This window comes from Genypterus blacodes, unplaced genomic scaffold (genome assembly GCF_046128005.1).
Source record: "Genypterus blacodes isolate CSIRO-AG114 ecotype Tasmania unplaced genomic scaffold, CSIRO-AGI_Gbla_v1 ptg000017l_1, whole genome shotgun sequence".
NCBI classification, from domain to species: domain Eukaryota; kingdom Metazoa; phylum Chordata; class Actinopteri; order Ophidiiformes; family Ophidiidae; genus Genypterus; species Genypterus blacodes.
Genome location: NW_027466831.1, coordinates 6,148,217 through 6,172,301, shown reverse-complemented (window position 1 = coordinate 6,172,301; position 24,085 = coordinate 6,148,217). Strand labels below are relative to the sequence as shown.

Below are 24,085 nucleotides of genomic sequence, written 5' to 3'. Positions count from 1 at the left end.
GCGGTGTATAGAATTGTCTCGTAGTTTTCATAATATTGGATAGTGCTTGCGCGTTATTTTCCACCCGTGTCCCGCCAATAGGTCTGGAGCCACCACGGAAGACGTTGGCGGAACAATGCCGGAAGTGAACAAAATTTAACAATACTCGGAATTTTAAACATTTTAGAGTTATTGTTTTTTTGGGGGGGGGGGAGTTGCGTAGCTTGCCCTTACAATTATACAACCAATTCGTACAATACCGAGAGAAACCTGTGCCATTTCGGAGCCACGTCACCACGACCAACCAATCACATCTTTGTTGTCGGACTACGGGTTGGAAAGACGCTTCTACATGCGCGGGGATCTCCAGGTTAGCCGTGGTACTGATTTGCGGCTGGGATGCCAAACATTACATTATCATTTTGTTCAAGGTAATTTGTTTTTATTACTAGCACATATATAGAGATGTGGCTCAGAGGAATAATATGAAATGTCGCGAAACAAGTAAACCGCTGGATTTGCGGGCTTCTACGTGTAGCTTACGGGTAGCTTTAGCCATTCTACCCGTTCCACTCCAACTAATTTAGCCAAGCGGCATTAACACGAAGTTACAACGCTGTTGCACTCATTGTTAACTTATAATACATAATAACCACATTATATAACTGTTGAAAGCATGAGAACTTGGGTAGTAGGTATTTATTCTGACGTTCGGTGCCTGTAGCTAAGATAAAACGGAGCCGTATGGCTATTGTAAGCTAACCTTACTGTAGCTAATCATATGCTATCTGTGACTTTTGGCCGTTGTTGAGCCATACTTCCTTTACGGTCCTTAAACTACATTCTCCCCTTTTCAGCTTCTGCCATGGCACCCTGAACAGCAGCGACAACACTGGCTGTCCATCTGTCCAAACAGAGGCCGAGACCAGCTTACTAAATCCCCGCTGTGTGCGTGTGAACACACCGCTCTAAATGGGGATGAAAGCCCGACTATAGAACCTCATCTTTCTGTGGGAAATTCCGTTGGACTGTTTGTTGCTTGAACATCTGCAACAATGGACGAAGAACCGTACAAACGTCCGATTTTGGCGCCGGAGTTTAAAGATACGGAACAAAGCACAGAGGCGAAGACCAACGAAGCGGTAACCACGACAGATGCTGCACCATCCCCGGGGAAGGTAAAGCGAGAAGTAGCGGAAAGTCCCGACCTCCAGACCTCAGATCAGGCAGAGGAAGGCTCAGGGGAGGCAAAGGCCATCGGCGCCGAGCCTCCCGTGGACTGGTTTGAGCCCCTGGAGGAGGAGGAAGAAGAGGAGGATGAGGATGAAGAAGTTGCAAACAGCTGGATGCAACCAAGTCCGAGTGTTTACTTAAACGGTAGGAAGGATCCGGACGAAGAAAGCCTGGCAAGTGTGAAGAGTGAAAGCCAGACAAAGGTTTACAAGTAGGTTTGATACTGTTTATGTTTACACTGTTGTGTGTCTTGTTGTCACCTGTTACGCTGCCTGCTACGCTGCCTGCAGAGGGTTCCAACATTCTTAAAACTGACATTCTTGACATTTAAAATGTGCCATAGCTTTACTTTTCTACAACCATACATCAGTTTGTGGTCGTACATGGATGCTGAGATTTGTTTTTACAGATTCTGATTGAGTTAAACAGGCACAGTATTTAGGTAAAGCAGTCTATTATGATCAATTATTCTCATATCACTGCAATTAATAAATACTTGATGTGCCACAATTTTAATTATACTAGTTTTACCTGTTGTATTACATAGTTCAGTGTTCTCCTGATGTCCTCCTACATGTTTGTTAAAGCTGCAATGCCTGCTCCCTTACACTTACATCTCACATCAAAGTAAAGTCTTCACAAATGGTCTCGTGCCACAAAGTCTGTATTTCTAATCTGTACCGTCCGTCCTCTTTGTTGATTCAGCATTCAGGTCCCCCGCCGTAAGCGCACGCATCCTGAGGAGGGATGGGATGAGTGGCCTCTACTCGGAGATGGCTGGAAACGCAAAGAAGTTGTGCGTCGCTCAGGCTCTAGTGTCGGCCAGAAGGATGTATATTACATGAGGTAAACACTCTCTTTGTTGTGTAAGAGAATGTTACACTCTTGCTCAGGATCAGTTTGCATATGGATTGTATTTGCATGTTAGATTGTGTAGGAATGGTTTCAAAGTTTTAACCGCTGTCGACTCTTATGTAACCTGACACGCAGAAGCAGATTGAGGTTGGTTGGTGACCCAGCTTTTTCAAGTTGTCATCGTTTCTCTCGTTTCAGTCCCACGGGCGACCGAGTGAGAAGCAGAGTGGAGCTGCTTTCAGTGCTGGACGGGATCATCAACCTGTCAGCCTTTGAGTATAAGTCAGGAAAGTTCCTTGACGTCGATGCACCACTCCCAAGAGTACGACGAGCAAGGGTACTGACCGCTCTTTATTATTTTAGACTGCATGTCTGAAATGCGTTTGTCTTTTAATACATTTTTCATCTTTTCCCTGTGAATCAGAGGAAGATCCGGGAGCGTTCCTCGTCAGAGTCCAGTCTGATGGAGAGAGAGGAGGGGGCAGACACTCCTGATTCCTACCACAGACTCACCCCGAGTTTGGGACCTACACACGGTGTAAGCGGAGGTCTAAACCGAGGTCCTCAGAGCTACGAATCCGTCACAGAGACTCCAGTTAAACTTCCTTATGCAACATCATCATCATCAACGACACCATCGAGACCGCTGCCCTCCATAAATGGAGACGTTGCGTGCGATGACAGCCCTCTGTGAGTCCAGGGACCTTACTTCATATTTCTATGACTGAAACTGCTTACAGATATTTACTCTGGACTCTAGACTGGTTCCATTAGACTAAACTGATTTGTGTTGTTGTTTCTACCAGCAGTTTGCTTAATGGTCGTCATGTTCTCTTTTCTTTACAGTGTATGCGCCAAGTGTTGTGTCACGTTCGAAGGCACTTCGTATGACAGACAGAGGAAAAGGCCGTGCTGTCCCAGCTGTTGGGGTATGTGAGTATACAACATTCATGTGGTTGTCATTCTGAAGGACAGATGCTTCAGAAGATGAGACAGAACATGCATGGAAAGAATTATGATCGAGCAAACACTTTTACTGATCCTGCATTTAACTAATCTCTCTCTCTCTCTCTCTCTCTCTCTCTCTCTCTCTCTCTCTCAGCCGCCTCAAAGACAAAGGAGCATCCGATGGTTCGATTCAGAAAGGTAAAGCACCGTCTGCCTGTGTGATATCTAGCAGCTTCATACTACTGATAACTTTACAACACATTCCATCATGGCCTGTATGGATTCATATAAACACATAGTTAAAAGTCAGGTTGTTGAATATAGGAGATCTTTCGATTGATTTGATTGAAAGGATTGACTTTACCTGAAATATCACCTGTATTCCTGCAAATGCACAACATGAGTAATGATACGTTTGCTGTAAAAAGCAGTCCAAAGTCAGGATGTAAAGTCTATTTTGGAGCACGTCACATGCTTTATTCACCACCTAATGACATTCAGCCTCGTACTTTACCTGGTGTCTGCTCTCCACGGTCAGACATTTTCCCACTGAGCAAAGAGCAGCTTGTGTAACACTCTTTGTGATACATTTGCCGGTGTCAAGCCTCCCCCATGCTGCTTCAAGGCCATTTGTTACATGTTTGGTCAAGGGGATGCATTGTTTAGTGTGAAGGTTATGTCTTGATTTAGCAACACAAAGGTAAACCCTGAGAGTAGGATTCTGCTGGATGTCTCAAACGTTTGAGTGAAATACAAATGTAGTTGGGATGTTTGTGTAAAATCTGCTTCTCTATTTTTGTTCACGTCTGCTGTAGTGGATTCCTTGTGGGCAGTGTGTGGCGTGCCGGACCACAGAGAACTGTAGGCAGTGTGCTAACTGCAAGCACGGGCAGCTGAGCCGAGAAGCCCGAAAACGCATATGTCGGAAACGCAAATGTATCTGTCCCATCCGCAAGGTAGGCTGACTGGGGCACGACTTTTCTCTGGTTCGGTTGCTTATTGTTAAATCCTGGACTTTGTAGCTCACACACTCTCCATCCTGCATCATACAGCAAAACAGAGTGAGCGACTTTGAGCAGGAGCCTCTAAAGGATGAGATGTTGGAGGAAAGCATCACCTTCCAGGTAGATAAAGTCCAAATCACATCTATGCTGAGTTAAAGGGAACCTTCACTGTTTTTGTTTAGATGTCTAAACACAATTACTTTTATTTTACAGAGTGAAATCACAGAGTCACAGGTAGGCGTTCGAATTCTATGAAATCTAAAGAGTTTGTTTATCCTGCTTCCACTGATCACTTTTTATTTTACTCCCACAGCCGCCAAGTTATAAAAACAGTGACACAGAGAACTTCTCAGTCAATGTGGATATTGACGATGACGATGAGCTGTCGACTGACGACGATGATGACGTGAGTTTTTGAACCCAAGCTCCTCTTTAGAGCGGTGAAATAAGGCGACGCCGCCGCGCTCCAACAGTTGCATCACCCGTGTAGACGTGGCCGCGTCCTGACGTGTCATCTGTCTTTCAGTGGCACAAGAAGAGGAAACGACGCTCCTGCGGCGACTGCAACGCCTGTCTCTGCAGGAAAGACTGCGGCACGTGTGACTTCTGCGTCGACAAACCAAAGTTCGGCGGCAGCAACAAGAAGAGACAGAAGTGTCGTCTGCGGCAGTGCCAGAGACAGGCAATGGTAGGACTTCCTTTTAGTCGGAGTTCTAAAAAAAATGATTGATTTGTTGTAGTGCTAATATTAATCTGTGTTATTGTTGTTTACACATACTATATATATATTTATTTGGCAGAGACATTTGCTGCCCTTCCAGATGTCACAACCTGACTATGGCACCCACGATGGTACGGTGGTGCCAGGGAGGCAGAAACCTTACTACACATACAGCCGAAAGTCAACTTTTAAGAAAAACAAAGGATCACTAAGTAATTTGGACTTGACTGACGATGATGACGATGACAGTAACTTGCAATCAGTGAGTGTCATGAACCTTTGGTGCTTACAAAAATCAGTTCTTAAAGTGGCTGCTATCAGGTTTATTTGCATAACCTGCTATCTCGTAAATTGCGTCAATGGCTTTACAGACCGGAGCAGCTGTTTCCCAATCCAGTGCAAGGTCTGCAGACAAAAGCCTCCTAAAACTGAAAACATAACTTTAAGTGTAAGAAAACATTTTTGAAGGCGATTCCCTTCTCCCTGAACAGTCAGGTGTGCAATAGAAGCCTTTAGCGGGGAAGTAGGCAATTGCAAAGAGAATGCAAATTGTTGACAATAGTGAAATATTCAATAACAAAATCAAATGATGAACTTGAAACCGAACCGTCTCACATTTGAGAGAAGTCACGGATGTTTTGTTTTGCTGTTTCAGAGTCATTGGAGCCCCGAGTCGCCCAGCGGAAGCAAATACAACGAGGCGAACCTAAGAAACTACCCGTCGTCTCTGCAGGTTTGAAAAAGACGTTCTCCTCTCCGGTGTTTGTCACTTCAAGCTCATTTCATCCCAAATCACAGCTAACTTCATTTTGTCTTTGGAAAAGGCGAACCATTTCGATCCGGCACAGCGGAACGGACTCCCTGAAAGAATCCACGACAGTTCGCAAATAGTAAGTGTAAATTCTGCTCTCAGTGTTTGCTACAGGTGAACAGGTGAACAGGTGAAGTTAAATGATCACCAAACAGTTAAAGTTACTGGTTCATTACTTATAGTTTATTGATATCCGCTGAAGAGATTTTTCCCTTTTCTGGATTTATGTTGTACTAATGTTTCTGTACTTTGGAGATGGATCATATTTGCAGTAGTAGAACCATTTCCAGCGCACGTTTCTCACTGGTTTCACTTTTATCAATGCAGGACCTAGCGAGCAGGTGGAACGGGGAAAGATCGAACACAGGCCGATGTGAAGAAAACCCCTCTGAAGATGAGGAGGAGCTGCCCATGGTAAAGTCCCCGCTGGGCGCCGTTGTTTGCACTCTGAGCGTGTTTCTGTATTGATTTTCTGTATACTCACGGGTAAAGTAACCATTGTTTGCATTTCTCCCCTCTCTGTTGTTCTCTGTTGTAGATCACCAGAATCTTCAGTTTGGCTGAAAATTCCGTCGGATCCGGGATGGACTCGTACAACCAGCTGACGAAGCTTCTGGAGAGCTTGCACACCTCTGCGCTGCCCATCCTGTGGTACGCCATCATGGTGGAGGGCCCGCAGCTGCTGCTCATCCAGTGTTCCAAGCAGTCCAACATGGCGGACACCATGGTGCTGATCGACCCCGGCTTCTGCTACCAAGTGACTGTTCAGAAGCAGCCGCTGCTCATCACCCACCCGCTGTACGACGACCACCCGCCGCGCCTCTCCAACGTCACCGACGTGGTTAAGCTCCTCTTGGACTTGGAGAAGTACGTGGTGTGCCAGGGACTTCCCACACAAGAGCCGTCGTCGAGCAAAAACCCCGTCATTTTGGATCGGGCGTCGACGTGTGATTTCTTGGTGAAGAAAAACGTGAATGTGTGCACAAACTGCAGAGAGCTGTCTGCGCGATGAACACTTGTGTCAGAGACAAACGAAAATAATGTGACCATACTGGAGACAACCAGTCCTCTGCTGCCACTTTGTGCTATTTTATTTTGTATTTTTCCTATGGTGACAGGATGTGGAACGTTTCACACATTTACCTCTGAATTGTAAAATTCTGATTTAGACTAAGAATCACCAAAGGCATTCCAGGAGCGGTGGCTTTTTCACGTGTGATGACTGTTAGATCCATATCAGGTGTGGGCGTGAGGCGCAGGCTGAAAATCATGATGTAAACTGATCAGCTGTGCAGTTGGCGAGCTGGTCGTTGATCCAGACTCGCTCAAATCTTAAGTTGATTTTAAGTTTAAAGTAGCCCAACCCGTTTGTTTGCTCACTATAATAACTCATAGGACACAAAACCAGATTTAACCTTTTTTTGTTCATTTGCATCTTAGGTAAGCATTTCATAAAAATCACAAACATTAAGAGCGGTTTGGGTCTGATAGGATTGAAATGGGTTTTGTTTTCTCCGAAGTTTTACATTGTAGTCGCACCCCTTTTGTTCTCACTAAGTTTGATACGTAGACACGCACATTAGTCAATTTAAATGTATTATTCTTCTTTTAATTGGAGGCCCATCCATCCATTCATTCATTTGTCCGATCTGAGTGCTGCACTGTTGTGACCTTTTGGGGCTTTGAAAGAGAAAAGGACCATGTGAACGATGATGTACCAGTTTCAATCCCCATGTAGATTCAGTCAAATAAAGTTCAGTGAAATGTGCTGAAAATTTACATCTCAGAAAAAAACGCAAATCCCTTCTTCATCTATGCCTGCCGATGATTTTCGCAAAGCAATTTCCTCCTTAAAAGACAAATAAATGTAGCCAAAAGTCGTGGCACAGATGCTGCGTGTTCACTGTGTTGAAGTGTGTTAAACCCCCGTCTTCAGTTTGTTAAAGTTCTGGTATTTAATAGTAGATTTTAACACCTTGAATAGTTATTTTATGTAATTTGGAGGCAAATAGCGGTTCAATATTTGCTCCTCTCATGGATTTGTCTACGTTGTCACAGATTTTAACGCAGTGAAAGATATGGGTTCATAAATTATCAGATTAATTTTATTGTTATAGAAAGTTACGGAAATATTGCTGTTTAAATGGAAGAAAATTGGAGTCAGCTAATTGTTTATAGTAGGTGAATTGAGGAATGTTTTAAGAATTAACCTTTTTATAATCATGTATTTGTGCTAAAGGTTTGTGTTGTCTTCAAATAAACGTTTTGTTTTACATAATTCTTTGCAATATGTCAAATATTTACATTTCCCTTCAGATTAAGTTGAGAAAGGCGTTGGTTTGGGCCTCATATGCTCTTATACTTTCTCTTTGTTATTTTACACATTATGTTAAATTTGTTTCTTTGATGTTTGTGTTGCTGCTTATTTGTTACAGCAGCGTGCTCGTGCCACTGGTTTGCAAGAAGCAGCGCCCCCTGGTGTTTTCACGTTGAATTTTGAAATTGAAATATCTGGGAAAAAAGGCAAAACCATTCAAATCGATGGAAATTCGGATATAGCAACAGTTTTATTGTAAATAGAACTCGTTTTGCATGGGTGGGCCTACAGTTGTATGTTTTTCAGAATATTAAGACGAACTAAATTACCCATTATTATTTAAATCTCCGAACTTAATTGTCTTCTGCAGATTTTTTAATTATTTTATTTTTTTATGAACACATCTTGTAGAAGCGATTGTAATAATAACAAATTATATACAGAATTTTATGTATTTAAATCGGCCTACAGAGAATAACTGGCGAGGCGTGTTCGTGTTTGAATGTGCATATTAATTTTTTATCTTTATATTTCTTTATCTCTCCCTGTGTTTCTCCTCTGACCAGTCAAAGCGGCACATGTAACATCTGGGAGGGGCGTTTCTGCGCGGATCAGGCGGAGGAAGGAAGCAGCTTTCTTCTCTCTCTGCCGGAGATGCGCAGCGCTTCGACGCAGCGGAGGTCGAGAGGCGGCTGGTGAATTACAATCACGGACTCGGAGGCACCATGAGCGGCGGGCTCCTCTCATCTGACGCCACTCGCTGCTCGTCACGTTAAGCGAAGGATCTCCTCTCCTCTCCTCTCCTATCCTCCTCTCCTCTCCTCTCCTCAAGCAGCCCCACGCCAGACATGAACGCGATCGGATAGGAATCGCCACACAGGACCGCGGAGACCTCCACAGGCATCGGTCATGCTCTCCGGTAAGACGCGTTCACGCTCCATGATGTCCTTCTCAGCGTGAATGGGCGTCTAAATCCTCAGCCTATATATTCTCTATTATCCCTCCCGGCCCACCTATGTCTCTCTCTCTCTCTGTATGTGTGCGTGCGTGTGTGTATGTATGTGGGGGAGGTTTATCATAGCGTTTGATGTTTTATTTACATATTGGGCTTCGTCGTTTCGCACATGAGCCGCGTCTAAAAATACAAAAAAAAATCGCGATTTCACATGTGTCACCCAATAACACACCTGCCATGTCATTCACCCCGTTAATGAAGCCATGAATGTTTGATTACAAGCCGGTGCTTTCGTCTGCAAAGCCTCTGCAGATGCGGGCTGAGGACGGCTTGTGTTGCAGATAAGCCGGGCACATGTTTTTCCCTCTCAGCCGTTAAAAAAACACCCTCAGCAGCAGCAGCGGCAGAGCAGGAGGAGGAGGGTTTGTATGAAATGCCTCCTCGATATGTGTCCTGCATGCGTAAACAGATGAATATGATCGCTTTGAGTTGCATATTCATTTCCCGATGAAAAGGCAGGAATTGCCAAGAGAGCAGCTGCGTCTTGAATCCAGACTTGGCTGCTTGAGGAGGAGGAGGAGGAGAGTGAAATATGTGTGTGTCATGCTTCTGTGGGAATACACAACTTCTCCCTGTTGCTGCATTGTTATGGAGCTGAACAGAAGCACGCCGCCACTGCTCTGATTGATGACACTGTTCTCATGTATTCTCATTGTAATGTGTACAAATGCAACAGTTGGACAAACCTGCACAAATACGTCCTGTGCTTGGTTATTATGGGGGCGGCCAGGGAAGGGAAACACCTCAGTACAAGCTTTTGTTTTCTTTGAAAGTGCTGATCACCAGCAGTTTAAGGGTTGTTGTGTTTGCAGGCTTTTTGAACTCAGGCTGTTTCCACAGAGGGTGGCAGATCTGTTTTATTGCAAGTCAAGCTTTGTAAGGATCAAGGAGACCATTTGTGCCTGCTTTCATTTTGCTCGGTGAGGCTTTTGAGGCTCGTTCTGTCGTGGCTCTGTTGCTCTTTCATGCTGCTGTGAGCGTCAGAGTTCAACTCCAAACACCGTGGAATTGGATCGTGACCCAGATGGGCTCAGTAGTATTCAATTACGGTTCTGTTAAATCAAGGTGACACCGTCCCTTTTTATGATTAAGACATTAGACTGGCATGGCTTTTGAGGACGTCTCCATGGCATTTGACTGACACACATCCACATGTTCACCCTGTGATCCAGATCCAATCCCCTCACTTATCCCTTTGATGAGAGGAATGAGAATATGCGCTTATTTAATCCACAGTGCCTCAGTGCCTCAGTATTTGAGCTCTGGGATTCAGGTCCCAAACCTTATCAAGGGGCTGAGCAGCACTGCCACAGATAAGTGAGAGAATTCACCCCAGCTGTAGTACGACTCCCTCTCTTGTTACCCATTTAGAGTATAGAAACACCAAAGAAGTAGATCTTACATGAAAGGAACATGACCGGATGGAGGAGAAGCCGTGTTTAACGTCTTCCAAAACAAACACAGAGGGAGAGAGAGAGGGAGAGAGAGAGATGTTGGACATGAGAAAGTCTTTGGAACACATACAGAAAATCCCTCCAGGTGTTACAGTGCAAAGGGAAGCTATATCAGAATAATCCCCTCGGACATTAGGACCACATTCCATTCTTTATTACTCCCCCCACTCAGCTTAGCAGAATCCAGGTGGATCGCAATCACCAAGATTGCTTTGTTTTGACCCACAGTGCTGAGAAAAGGTGAGCGTCAAGGACGGGGAGGAGCAGTCGGGTAAGAATCAGGGCGGACGTCTCACTGCCACGCCACATCATTGGCCGGTCCAAGCTAAGCTGCCCCGTTGTTATGCTATAAATCAGTGCTTCATGGGTATAAAGAGCAGAAGAGGAGATCCCATTAGGAGCGAGGTGGCTGGGTGGGATCAGCTGACCTCACATAAGCCCTCCACAGCTCTGTGGCTGGTCAGGTGGAGGTAATGCGCTGCTGTAAATCCACTGCACTGAATCATGGTTATCTCCCCGCTGACCCTGGCTGATCTCTTCCCCGAAACCACCAGCCCACCATTTTCTTCCACTTTTAGGTCAAAAACAATGGGGATGTTGACATTGTGGTTCGCTGTCCTCCTTCCTCATGGGTGTGTCTGTCTGTGTGTGTAACCAATTGACAGATGATGAAGAACAGCAGGGGGATCGTGCAGAGGAAGATCACATGTGTCGTGTCAGGCGTGGTTCAGAGGGGGGATTTAGCCAAACACACACAGTTGTTAAAGGCAACATGTGATGTGGAATACTCACTAGCTGTACAAACAAAATGTAAAGTCGACAAAGTTCAAATGAATTGGCAGCTTCCATTAAATGATGTTAATTGGATGAGGTTTGCTTTTTCCATGCCACAATATTAGGATCATTAGTCGACATGGAGTTTGCTTTCCCTGATCTAGTAGCTCTTTGGGAATGAATCATGATGATGTCCTCAAATCTCTTCTGCAATGTTAGATGTTTTTTTTTTTATTTGGGTGTTTCTATTACTAATTTTTCAGTCCCCAACTTCAAATTCCCTTCCAAGCTCGTCAGTGAAAGCCTCAAAGCTTCTCCCCCGACCTGCCTGCCTGCCTGGCTGTTGTCATAGACTCTCGCCCTCAGGTTTGACATGCTTTGTCTAGTCGGCACTGTGTGTTTGTAACCCCAGTCTGGTCACCGCGTGTGTGTTCACAACAGCGGCAGCAGCTGTGTCAACACTACCGGTCAGCCTGAGGGCCGCCCGCCTCACCTGTCCACAGTTCAGTGGAGGTGAAACTTCAGCTGCTCTTTCACGTCTCAGCTGCTCTGTGGCCTGTTCGTGTCGGCCGCTCCTCCTGTGTGCTTCAACAAACTCACACGGAACGCTGTGACTGTGAAGGCTCATTGTTTTCGTTTTATTTTACTGATTTCCACTGAAGAAAATACAGTTTGTTTTTTAAAATAACAAACCACTTCATCCACGTTTCAGTCAGATTTGATTTCACAGTACGTCTCCAGCTCAGGAACCTTTTCAGTTCATTATATAGAGGGTTTATTTTTCTTAAAGCAATTATAAAAATGTATAGAGATATCTAATATGCAGGCGATAACAGGGGGGTAAAAACAAATAACAGAAAAACCCAATAGGGAAATCTGATAACATTTGCAGCACAAACACCATTTATATTTTTGAAGCTTTTTTTTCTCTTTGTTTTGTGTTTTCTCATCATTGTGAGGAGTCCTGCATGCACGGTGACCTTGTTTACTGTAAACTGCAGTGAACAGTGTCCTCTGGCAGCAACACACACAGCAACTTTTGGGTGCGAGAGGCCATAAAAAAGGAATCTTATTCAATCTAATCTTGCATCATTAATACACTGTGTAACCAGACCAATAGAAACTCACAGTCTATCTTTATTGACACACAACTGGGGGAACAGAATCTTAGTACTACTTAAACAATGCAGAAGAATACACCATTATTGGTCGCTGTGGCCTCACTGAACTGAAAAACGAAACATGCTAAGCGTCACACTGAGATGATTTGTTCAGGCGCTGCTGTATTGGATTACATTAAATTGCACAGGTGTTTCTATTTTTCTGGTTTCTGAGTGTAAAACTGTCAAATAAATGCTAACCGCATTGACAGCAGCAGCGTATTGGTGGGACTCCAGGGCCAGATAAAGGCTGATGGCAGAGAGAGTGAATCTCTTTAAGGCCTGGGAGGTGTAGTGTGCACCCAGGGACGGCAAAACTGGATATAAAACTGTTGCCACGAGGAATTTACCTTTCCTGTGAACGTTACTGATCTAATCTCACCGTTTTCTAAGTCGGGGGGGGGGGGGGGGGGGGGGGGAGAAAGCCGCGGAGCTCCTCGTGCGGACGTCGTAAAGAAACATACAGGCGTTTGGCGTTTAGGCCGACGGACTTGAATATTAAACCGCCGGCTGATTTGCATTCGTGTGATGCATCGAGCCGCAGAGGGGCAGCTCACTGGCATCGCACAGCTCATGTTTTAATCAACATGACTCCCAACACTGCTATCTATCTCGCCATCCGCAGCCGCGCCCTCATTCCCCCTATACATGCTTAGTCAACACGCGTTTGATCACGTTGCGTTCATATCCGACATATTCCCCTTTTTGATCCCTCTTGTTTATGGGATCCTTGCTTGTCCTGCCCTCTCTCCCGCAGGCTTCACTCTGGAATGCCATGCAGCCCTGTGATGTTGTACCTGTATCTGAGTGCACATCTGCACACCAGATGTTGAAGCATTTCACTGCTCACCAGTGAACTCCTCAGGTGTGTCGTGTGTTAGACTGGGTTAGAAGTGATGGAGGAGTTGATTAGATGTCTGGCTTTGTTGTCAGGCTTCACTACTGCAGTGGGGTTTGCTTTGTGGTTTCCAGAGATGTTTTGCAAGCTTTTTATTTCTGTGTTTTTAACCAAAGAAGTGAATGTAGTCGTTTTGGTGAAGCCTGGTAGGGAGAGTTGGACACGGCCTGGAAAAGAACCCTTGAATGTTTGGTTCTGATCCAGATGGAGGGTGGATTTCATTAAATACTGAAGTGATTTTAAATGATTCTTTAAGCTTTTTTAACATTCCTTTTTATTTTCCTATTGATTTTAAAATCTCAATTAGAATCAATCCAGCATATTTATATCATGCTTGACTGTCAATATCTGCTGTTTAAACTGGATTTGGAACAGAAACCAACTACATAAACAGATTCAGATACGCATTCACATGAAGACAAAAAGTCCCTAGGCTTGTTCAGCATTGTATTTTTTATTTGTCGCGGTTTGTTGTGCGTTTTTGATGTTCACTCAACCAAATTTGTGTTTTATTCTTTCCAGATGAAAGCTTTTACTTAAGAGGCGTGTTCCACTAACAGGCCGAGCTGACACCGTGTTTCAGAACATGAAGTAGAATATGATAATATACAATCACACACACGCTTTATTGTCCCTGTGGGAACATTTGTGTTTGACTAACAGCACTGCTGATCCTCCACATTTACTAGCATCATAAAACCACATCAATACCTTTCGCCGGCATCAGTCACCGACACAATCGCACTCGATAATAGAGCCAGTGGTAACGGCGGTGTTCAGCACCATCACACCTCTGGGTTTGATTCACACATCCGTTACCCTTTCACATGATGTTCGATTCTATTCTAGAACCCCTCCCCCCTCCCGGCGCCACCGCCAACCACAAATGGCTCACACTGGAGATCCTCGCACCTCGAAAGCTCTACTAGAAATTACAATTTTAAATATAAGAGAGCAGAGAATATGGGTCAGGTCGGACTCTCATTACGCCCGCTCATGAATTGTCTGGAGAGATGGATTATCTTAACTCTTTAAGATTCGGTGTGTATTGTAGTAGAACTGTGTGTCGTCAACCTGGACCCCTACTTTGTGAAACAAACCAGACCATAAATGGAGCTCAAAGTGCTTTCACATGTGAGATAGTTAAATAGATAAAACACATTTTAACAGAAAGGATGACATCTATTGTTAAGTAAAACCTAGGTTTTGAGTAGTTTCTTTAATGTCCACTTAGCTCGCCTCCCTGATGGTTTTGGGAAGATTCCTCCACAGTTTAGGAGTCTTGAAAAATGGAGGAGAGAAGCCCTGGAGGATCTGAGTACATCTGAATGTGTGCTGCTCCCTGAAGCCTTTAATGTAAGCACTTAAAAATCTATCTGAGCCATACTGGGAGCCGTTGGAGTTCAGACAGGAGTCGGGCTGCGGAGTAACAAAACAAACATTTCTATGTGTGGAAGTGTTGTACATTATTCCCACAACAATGAAGTGGATCTCCGTTTGCACTGAGCCGTAAAGAAAGCTGCAAACTTTGGAAGCAAACACGATGGACAAAAGCATTTCTAATTGGCGTGGCAGCTGTTTGGCTCTGGTGCTCAGCTGCCCGGCGACCATCCATATGACCGCCAAATGTCTCTGTCCGTCTCCCCTTTACTGCCTGCCTCAGCGGGCCTGCAGCTCGGCTCCATGCAGCACAGCTTCAGCACAGCTTCAGTGTGTGGAGATCCTTTTTTTCCCCTCTTTTCTCGGATCCCAAATGAAAGTCCTAATCAGTATATCAGATGAACTCAAATGGACAATCGGATCATCACTGAGTGGGTCTTGTGTAATGGGATTCATGTGTCTGACCGTAACTCCGCCGTGTGTGTCTGTGTGTGTGTGTGTGTGAGTGGCTCCTGTGTGTCTGTCAATGGGAGGCCGTGCACGCTGGGGGCAACCGGCAGTTACTGCTTCACCTCCAAGACGGGAGCCATCGCAAACTCTGAAAGTATTTCAAGTATGTCTGCACACAAAGTGAGCCTCATTCTTTATGTTATGTTGTTTGAGTCGGGACAACAGAAAAGGTTTTTTCCCCCGTAAAGAGCCGCTCAGACTTCTCCTCCGCTCCGTTTCTCTGACTTCACAGACTAAATGCCGGATAAATGTTTCCCTTTGAAAGAGGCGAAGCTGCCAGATGCAGATACTTTCGAAGGTTAATTTTGATTTAGCCCTTGAGGCTTCCCATCTGGGTTTGCAGTTCGAGTGCAATCGTTTTATTATTTACACGTCTGGCAAGAAGACAACAAGATGCTTGTTTATGGCAGCGATTTGTGAGTGGGATTGAGTGAAAGGCTTTTTGGCAGACGGTGCGTTTGCTATTTTTGGACGTGAGGACTCTATTGGGTATAAGTAAAGGCTTTGTTTGTAAGGAACCTGTATTATGCGGGGCTGAAGTGCACATGAAACTATTTAGCACGGATGAGTGAAGGCACAGAGCTTCTTGTAAAAAGCACCGACTCCCAACCGACTTTGATGTTCCCCCTCTCAGCAGGATACACAGAGGGATCGTTTTCAATGTAAAATCTATAATTTAGTAAAGATAAGCCCATGTAAAGTGACTTGATGTATAGTTTGATTAAATAGGAACATTAAAGTGGCTCTGTTCAGCTTTTGTATCCTCGCCTCTGTTATTTATTCCCTCACTTTGCCTCTGGCTCCGCTCCTACGTCTCTCTCTCTCCCTCTCTCCCTCTCTCCCTCTCTCCCTCTCTCTCTCTCTCTCTCTCTCTCTCTCTCTCTCTCTCTCTCTCTCTCTCTCTCTCTCTCTCTCTCTCTCTCTCTCTCTCTCTCTCTCTGTCTTTTTTTGGTTCTGTTACCTTTGAGCTACTGAGACATAAAACACTCCTGGTTTAAGTTTCTCCCTCTCCGTTTCTCTTCATGCATTATTAAAGTTACTTGTCTCTGTCTCATTTTCCCTTTTTTTTACTAATTAATTGGTGAGTAATTGCAGTGGAATGCTAAATTTAGAGCTTAACTCTTCGTCCCATAACGTCACAGTTCCAGTGTATAGTTGGGGTCAGAATGTTGCAGATCAGAGAGTGTGTATGCGGAACGTGTTGGGGGGGCTGATGACTTGCACCTCCTTCCAAAATATGATGTGTGTGTGTGTATGTATGTATGTATTACTGTCGTTCAAGTTTTCATCAATGTTCTTATCTGCTGATATTGTTTGCTTTTCTAGGATTCGGCCTTAGACTCCTGAAAAGAGCTGCAGCAGTGGCCCCGGATGGTTCTTGGCATCAGATGAACTCTTGAGAAACCCATGCTTCACTTCTGCTGACTTGCAAGAAATGCCCCCACTGAGTCGACACCTCGAGCAAACACATGGCTAATACTGCAAGGTTTGAGAGATAAAACCCTCTCACGCCTAAATCCACTCTGCTGATGCCTCTGGGCGGCAGTTTAAAGCCGGGTTTGTTTTTCTTCCTTCAGGTGAGGGCGTGGCTGGGAGTGTGAGTTGCCCAAAGTCCCTGGAATTACAGCACATGGAGGTCAAAGGTCACCTGATCACATCCATGGGTTTGGGGGCTCCAGGTGGGTTTTGTTGTTCCTCTCCTCCTCTCGCACACAGACGAGCCTGAACTGGCCCGGACATTCAGGGCTGAAGGCAAACAACTGTGTTTTTCTCAAGGGGACGCTGATAAAATAGCAGCTGTACGTGTGAAGAGCTTTTGTTCACATACTGACGCCACAGCTGACACATTATCTAATCAGCCACTGAGTGACTGTGAACAGACATCAGGTTGTTAACTGGAAAACACCCAGAGAGCCGCAACCACCACAAAGCCTCGGAAACTGTAAATCAATCAAAGTTATACACAAAATGATTCGTTTACTGCGGGTCTTGACAACTTGTTGACGATATGTTTGTTGTGGCGCCCCCAGCAGGCCAAAAACAATAGATTTGATGAAGAATTTGGCGACCAGGAAATAGAATGAAATGAAACGCATAAAAACTTTCAGAAACAATTCAAACTTCCAACTCTTGAACCAATCAACCACTTCTTGATCCCAGCACTCACAGTTCCAACCTTAATGAGACAACTTTAGGTTTTGAGATGTCCTACAAACAAAAATAGAAAGAGACAAACAAAAGGTGGTGCTGGGTTCACAGTTATCTTTCAGTCCTTTGTCAACACAACGTTGTAACAACATCTTGCATGTGTGTGCACTGTGTTGTGTAGATGTTCAAGGCTGCCAGGACGGCAAGCTGCAGGCCGAGCGGATCACGGCCCTGCAGGAGAGGAAGCAGGCGCTGGAGGCTCTGCTCAGCAGCCGAGTCGGAGAACTCAAACACGTCTGTTTGCAGGAGGCGGTCAGTAGCTCACACCACACTTTAGAACAGTAGATGGATGTCTGTCTGTCGCCTGGATGACAAGTACAGCTTGTTTCCAAATGCACGTGCAGCACAATTCTAATGTTCCAATTAAAGCAAAGAAATGGAGAAGCCGATGCGTGCGTCACTCACTTTAAATAGGCTGCAGATTAATTGTTGCTTGATAGCTGCAGAGACTCTGTCAGCAAGTTGTAATGAAGCCACAGCTGTCTCAGCTTTTCATTAACAGCTGTTTAACACATCCCTGTGTTTTCAGCTGGATGTAAAGTGACTCACACACTCCATCTCTGCATGTTCTATTCTTAGCTTTACACGCTCTCTATGGTCTCTACATTGTTGTCACTGTAGCTCAGTTAGGAGTTTGATGCACTAACCGCTGGCAAAGTCTTTCTGTGACCAAATGGACGAATGCTTTAGAGGTAAATTATGCCGACAGCTTCGGTTCTGGCATCCCTGCTCCGGTGCAATCAAGCCTTTGAAGGATAATTGCATTGAGACTTCAGGAAACCTGTTAAGTGGTATTACCGTTTAATGTGAGAGCGGGCTGCGGGCGGATGGCTTTTAATAAACGTCCTGTGCAGGAGCTGACTGGGAAGTTGCCACGTGTTTTCCCGTTGGAGTCCGGAGAGAAACCCCCAGTGGTGCAGCGCAGAGCTGGCCTGGTGCCCAACGCCAAGGCAGAGGTAAGTCAACATCGTGAATAACAATTGTGTTTATGCAGCAGCTGTACTTCTGAGTGAACTGTAAAATGTGAGTGCCGACTGTTTGTGGCTGCAGGATGAAGCTGCACAGAGGAAGCAGATGAAGGCCATCTTCACCGGTGCTCTGTACAGACACTCGGATTCAGACAGGAATATCCCCAACAGCAAGAGGACCGTCCATCGGGGGTGTCACACGGGTACAGTCACACACTTACACACACATATTAACTTAAACGCTGGATTCTTAAAGTGTGTTTAGACGTGCAGAGGTGCTAACGGGACCTTGTTTTCTTCCAGAGGACACGGTCATGTCAGAGAGCACCAGCTCCATGTCAGATTCAACATCACATGACAACGGTGAGTCATACATGTTGTATTTCATGAACCTACACTATCTCATGGATCCATATCTGTACTGAGCTCAGCTGGTGGAAGAAGAACTGAAACCCCACAATATAAATCTATAATATCTATGAATCTATTAAGTACTACAAATATTTGCCAGTGTTTTGCTTCTCACAGCACGCATGCTTCCTGGTTGGCCGACTCATTTTCACTTGTAGAGCGATGATTGCTCTGCAGTTGTAGACAAACGTGCTCACATTTCAGTTGTAAAGCCAAAATAGCACAGCTGGTTTGTTTTGCTTTGAAATGTGATTAATCAGTGACCTTTTACGAGTGTGTAAGTCTGATGCATTGAAACATCATCTCTCTGTCTGTCTGTCTCTCTCTCTCTCTCTCTCTGTGTACAGAGTCGTCTCCCAGTGTGGCTGCAGACCAGCGCTCCCTGTCGCAGCCCCGGCTCACTGTGGGAAGCCCCGACCACCGGATCAGCAGGAAACTCTCTCCCGTAGAGATTTACTATGAGATGAGAACGCGCCGCAACTCTGTCACCAGCTCAGTCAGGTACTCTCCTCAGTGCTCGTGCTGCAGACGTGTGCGTGTGCGTGTGCGTGTGCGTGTGCGTGTGCGTGTGCGTGTGCGTGTGCGTGTGCGTGTGTGTGTGTGTGTGTGTGTGTGTGTGTGTGTGTGCGCATCGTTCCATGTATGGATGGTAACCATTAAACGTATCCATGTCCTTATATGTTGCTTCTCTCAGCCCGACTCACTCCTTACCAAGAAGTGCATCAAATGTTGAAGGTAGAAGCGTTCCGGCTACTCCTCTCTTAGCCCGAACAGCTCCAATCAGCGTTCACGTCAGGTAGCTTTGGGATACATGATGCTTGCTGTATGAGTGCGTTGTCTAAGGCCATCCAGACATCATCACCCACTTTGTTGACGGAGTAGAAGAATGTTGAGCTTTATCTGTCTCTGTCTGTCTGGTGTCTTTGCCTCAGGTCAGATGCGTCGGGTGGTAACGGCATGAAGCAGTGGTCCGGCAGCCTGGATGTGCCGTATATGATTCCGCTGGCGCAAGAAGGCTCCTCCTCGGACCGCCGCAGCTGCCCTTACAGCTCCCGCGCCAGGCGCAGCAACAGCTCCGAGGCTCTGCTGGACAGGTCCAGCCTCCCCGACGATCCTGCGCCCAGAAACGGGATGCCCCCCAGAGGAGGGCCCTACAAGAGCTCTGAGACACTGACCGACGGCAAACTGCTGCACATTCACCTGGGCAGCCCTGAGAGACACGTGGACAGCTCTGTAGATCAGGCCAAAATGCGTCTGTCGGTGGGTGGCAGAGGGACGGGGGCCGGATACAATGAGCTACTAATGGACTACATCTGGGGGAAACAGCAAAGGGTGCAGGTACAGCAGCACCTGTACCAGTCCACAGGCAGGATCTGGCAGGACCTTTCCTCCCCTCGCTCCTCCACGGCCGCAGTGCCTCCTCACGCAAACGGCTTCTCCCATTCCCAAGTGCACCTCCCCAGTGCCGCACCTCCCTACAGCCCCATGGTCATCCGAGGCTCCCAGGCAGAGTTACGCAGGGTCAAAGTCACCAGAACCAAATCTTGCGGACCCTTTATTCCTTTACAGCAACATCCCCAGGATGCCATCCTGCTGTCGGCGTACGACTCTCCCCTCCCCGCCTCGGGCACCACCACATCCTCCATCCCCAACCTGCACCCCTACCAGACTGAGCTATCCGGTCCCTCCTTTGGTCGTAGGCCGCCTCAGTTCTCTCTCCCCACGCCAGAGGACTCGACACGGAGCCTGCACAAAGCGCTGGCTCTGGAGGGGCTCAGGGACTGGTACCTGAGGAACGCCCTGGGCTACCCTCCCCCCACCTCAAAGGGCCACGAAGCGGGCATCTCCCGCCTCTCACACCCTCACCCACTGGTGCATCAAACCCAGTCTGTCCAAGGTGAGCCAGGGAACCTCCACAGGCCTCAGATCCCGCAGTCAGCCAGCTTCCATGGTCACCCTCTGCACGGAAGGTCAGTGCTTTGCTGTTTAGGCTTTTACACTTCTTATCTTATGCTCCCTCTGTTTTAAACTACAACACAGTACATTTGTTTTGCATATTAATCACACCACAGCCTTTAGATTAGCTTGACTCATGGACTTCACACGTCCTAATCCATTCTTCCTTGGTCCCTCTTATATTCTGACCCTCATTCTCACTATGTATTTGAACTAAGATGCATCATCGTGCATGGCTGTGGTTTCCCCCCCCCCCCTCCCACTGCAGGCCTGCTGCGGTATTGATTTGTCCTCCCTTCCACACACAGGTCGATGGAGTTCTCTCTGTATCAGGAGCCTCCACACCCACAGATGCCAGAGGCGAACCCAAAGGAACCCAGTGCAGACCCGGGCACCCTGGTCTGATGCAGCAGAACACATATAGAGATATATATATATATATACATGTATATCAGCAAAGACACACACACACACACACACACACACACAGACAGAGAACAAAGTTATTACAATGTGACCTCAACTGCAAAGCAAAACATGGCAACCTCAGCAGAAAAAGACTGGAAGTAATGACAAACTGTAGCTGTAGTGTGAAAAAGCCTTGGCAGATTCCCTGTTATATCTGATCCCGACAGTATATGAACTTAAAGCCAGTGTTTTCGATGTGGATATACACTGGAGTCGACTCAATACTACTTGTAGTATCTAATAACAATATGGTCACGCCGTACTTCATATACAGTCTTGTATTTCTGGTCCGCAGTAAGATCTTTACTGATATCCCTGAAAAGTCTCCCTACTTTTTTACAGAATATATACAAGTCTAAATTGCTATTTTCTATCTACTGAGATATACAGAACAGTTATATTAAAGAGGTAATTTATTGCTCATTAATCGTGATTATACAAAGATGTTATATGAAGTCACATATTCATCCACATGCCAGTGAATGTGTTTGTAACAGAATTATATAAACAGCAAGTACATGTTACAGTCTTCATCCGCAGTTACTTTCACACACATTTGTACTTTTCATGTTTGATAAGTGAAAGGGGCCATACGGTTTACTGTAGCTTACCGCAGTAGCAGACGGGAGTGCCTAAATGTTTTATTAAGAAGCAAAAATGAAACCTTTGTGTTAGAAAACATTCAAGTGCTTTCTAATAATCTGTAATGCTTGCGTGAAGCATTTGTGAGCTCAGTCTAATCAGCATTAAAGCAAGTTCACAATGCGGCAACATTAGGGTGTTTGGAACGATGTCATACGTTGTGACTCCCGGTTATTTTCTAGATTCAGCTGAGCGCCGGTTGATTAAATAAATGTAGCTTTCTCTGTGCTGAACGTGACAAAAACAATTGTATGAAAACCTGAGGGCTGTTGTAAGATCGACTGTATGGCACAAGCACATGACTGTAGGACTATAATGCTTCATTTACACCACCGGGTACAAGGGAACCAATTATAATACTTTGGATATTGGCTACATGTTTCCTATGTGGAAATAAATTGGATTTTTATTAAATATCTGTGGCTGTCAATTTAACACATATCACAATTTCTTTGCCACTCCGATTTGCATTTTGCATTGACGGGATCATTTCCACACATCTGTTTAGACTTGGTGGTCTTTTTTATGCCAGTAGGGGGCACAGAATGATCACGAGTCACATGAGGTGGTAGGAGACACTCTTTTACGTTGTCCACATATGAATGATGCAGCAGTCATCATTTCTAAACCCAAAGTAGCGTGAGGTATAATTAAGGTATTACAGATCTCTAAAGAGGCTCCTAAAAGTAATTGATTGCGTAATTCTCCATGTCATTAGCCTCCAATGGCTCATTTTAAGAGTTAAGTGTAAAATTGGAATTAGGCGTCAATACCTGGAATGTAAATGTTGCATCATTTAGTCACAAATCAGTTTTTTGGCTTTTGTTTATGGAGAGGATGTGTGTCATACAGAGCACTTTATTAACATTTTAAGCCTTAATTCTCAGTGAATTTGTCACCAGGAGAGATGACGGGAAGTAGCGAGGTTCAGACAGGGTTCAATAAGGGGGGGGGGGGGGAATCAAGGAAAGTGGAACTTCAGCAGAAGTGTCAACGTCTGCTGAAGGTCTATCAGAGCATTAGTCTGTATATACTGTAGATTGTACCGATGAGTTCCAAGCTGATATGTAGTCCCGTACTAACAATTGTAATTTTGAACTAACCAATACTAAGTATTTAATCACGACTATCCCTAAACCCTCCCCCCCTGCCCCTGCATTCTACCCCTCTAAGTGAAATGTGAGCACTATTTAATTAGATGGAAATGTGAGCTGGTGTGAACAGAATAGGGCTGCTGCAGTAGTGAGTGAAGGTGTGAGCAGGTCTCACGCCGGAGAAAAACCTTTATGACAATTCATGCTGTCTGGATTTGTATTTGTAATGATTTAACATTTCAACAGTCATTACATCATATTTGCATTTTTTCCCCAACATCTAAGTAGCTATGTGTTATGATGATATATTTCCAAGATTGTAATCAGAGTCTTGATAACATTCTGCAATGTAAACTTAAGTAAAAAAAAAAAAAAAATCAGAGTAAGAAACAATGAAAATAATTGTTGTGGTGTAAATGGAACTTAAAGTTTTGATATTTTTGTTTCTTTTTCCATTTTGTTGTACTTAAATCTTTGGCCATCCTGGACTCATTTGAATGTAGTTATTTTTGAAAGGTGTGTCTCATCAGTCTCATGCTGTGTGATGATCTTTTCTACTCTTTTATGAACTGTAGCACACCGTGGAATGTTACCTGTCCGTTGCGTCCACATGAACTCGTCAATCCGAACTTCTTAGAGCTTCTTCCAGCTGGTTCAAAACCTGTAATCAAAGACCAAACTGCTGTGCACTGGGGGTCGTAAATGTATTTTTCATAGAATGTACGCTGTAAGTTGACGACAAATGATATAAATTCTAGCTCCAAAGCGAATTTATTGAAACGATATTATATTTATGAACCCATAGCGTTTTGTAGCTACTTAGCTCTTTCTGGTGCGGGAATCGGTAACGATGTGTTCAGATCATTTCATTCAGCAGTATCACTTGTGTTCATATTTGTTTGTTTTTATATTTAAATGCAGCTGTTTTCTCGCCCCTCCTCTCTTTATAACAGGCCTACGAAACAAGGGGTCCTGTCCTTGACTGTATGTATGAGATTGTGCATTCATTCTATTAAATAAAGTGACATGTTGATAGCAACGGTTTGGTTATTTGAAATGCAAAATGTGTCGGATGTTAGGTTGAAAGAGGTGAGACCCATAAGCAGACACCTGGTGGACAGGTGGAGAATAGCAGGAGCTGGAATCAAATATTAGAAATAAAACACATTCTAACTGGAATGAAGTACAAAAAGTTACTGACTGAGTGAATGATGGTAAAAACAACTAATTATTTACTAATTCATAATTATTTTGATGGTGGCACTCTTACCACAGTTTA

At 45.0% G+C, this 24,085-nt stretch overlaps 3 protein-coding genes across 4 annotated transcripts in view; all 3 read left to right on the top strand.

Moving 5' to 3' along the window:
• The first annotated feature begins 81 nt into the window (after window positions 1-81).
• On the top strand, window positions 82-7,829 carry mbd1b (methyl-CpG binding domain protein 1b). Of its 2 annotated transcripts, XM_076141191.1 has the most exons (17): window positions 82-410; window positions 837-1,423; window positions 1,918-2,058; window positions 2,266-2,404; window positions 2,492-2,757; window positions 2,914-2,996; window positions 3,170-3,213; window positions 3,831-3,971; window positions 4,068-4,139; window positions 4,233-4,253; window positions 4,333-4,425; window positions 4,546-4,707; window positions 4,820-5,002; window positions 5,396-5,473; window positions 5,565-5,630; window positions 5,879-5,965; window positions 6,090-7,829. In XM_076141191.1, the coding sequence occupies exons 2-17, from the start codon at window positions 1,035-1,037 to the stop codon at window positions 6,561-6,563; spliced, it is 2,439 nt and encodes an 812-aa protein (XP_075997306.1). In that variant the 5' UTR covers window positions 82-410; window positions 837-1,034; the 3' UTR covers window positions 6,564-7,829. The 2 variants fall into 2 exon arrangements, with proteins under 2 accessions (XP_075997306.1, XP_075997307.1); XM_076141192.1 differs by lacking the exon at window positions 4,820-5,002.
• Window positions 7,830-8,521: 692 nt separating this feature from the next.
• Window positions 8,522-23,828, top strand: ccdc120b (coiled-coil domain containing 120b). The gene is made up of 11 exons (XM_076141081.1): window positions 8,522-8,787; window positions 16,386-16,545; window positions 16,637-16,738; window positions 17,389-17,519; window positions 18,122-18,223; window positions 18,318-18,438; window positions 18,539-18,598; window positions 18,994-19,147; window positions 19,341-19,442; window positions 19,579-20,616; window positions 20,911-23,828. Exons 3-11 carry the CDS (start codon window positions 16,690-16,692, stop codon window positions 21,005-21,007), a joined length of 1,854 nt encoding a protein of 617 aa, XP_075997196.1. The 5' UTR covers window positions 8,522-8,787; window positions 16,386-16,545; window positions 16,637-16,689; the 3' UTR covers window positions 21,008-23,828.
• mon1a (MON1 secretory trafficking family member A) overlaps window positions 23,317-24,085 on the top strand; it is a 32,207-nt gene continuing 31,438 nt past the window's right edge. Inside the window, exon 1 of the mRNA XM_076141083.1 lies at window positions 23,317-23,326. The gene's annotated coding sequence lies outside the window, so the exon portion shown is untranslated. The remainder of the gene's footprint in view (window positions 23,327-24,085) is intronic.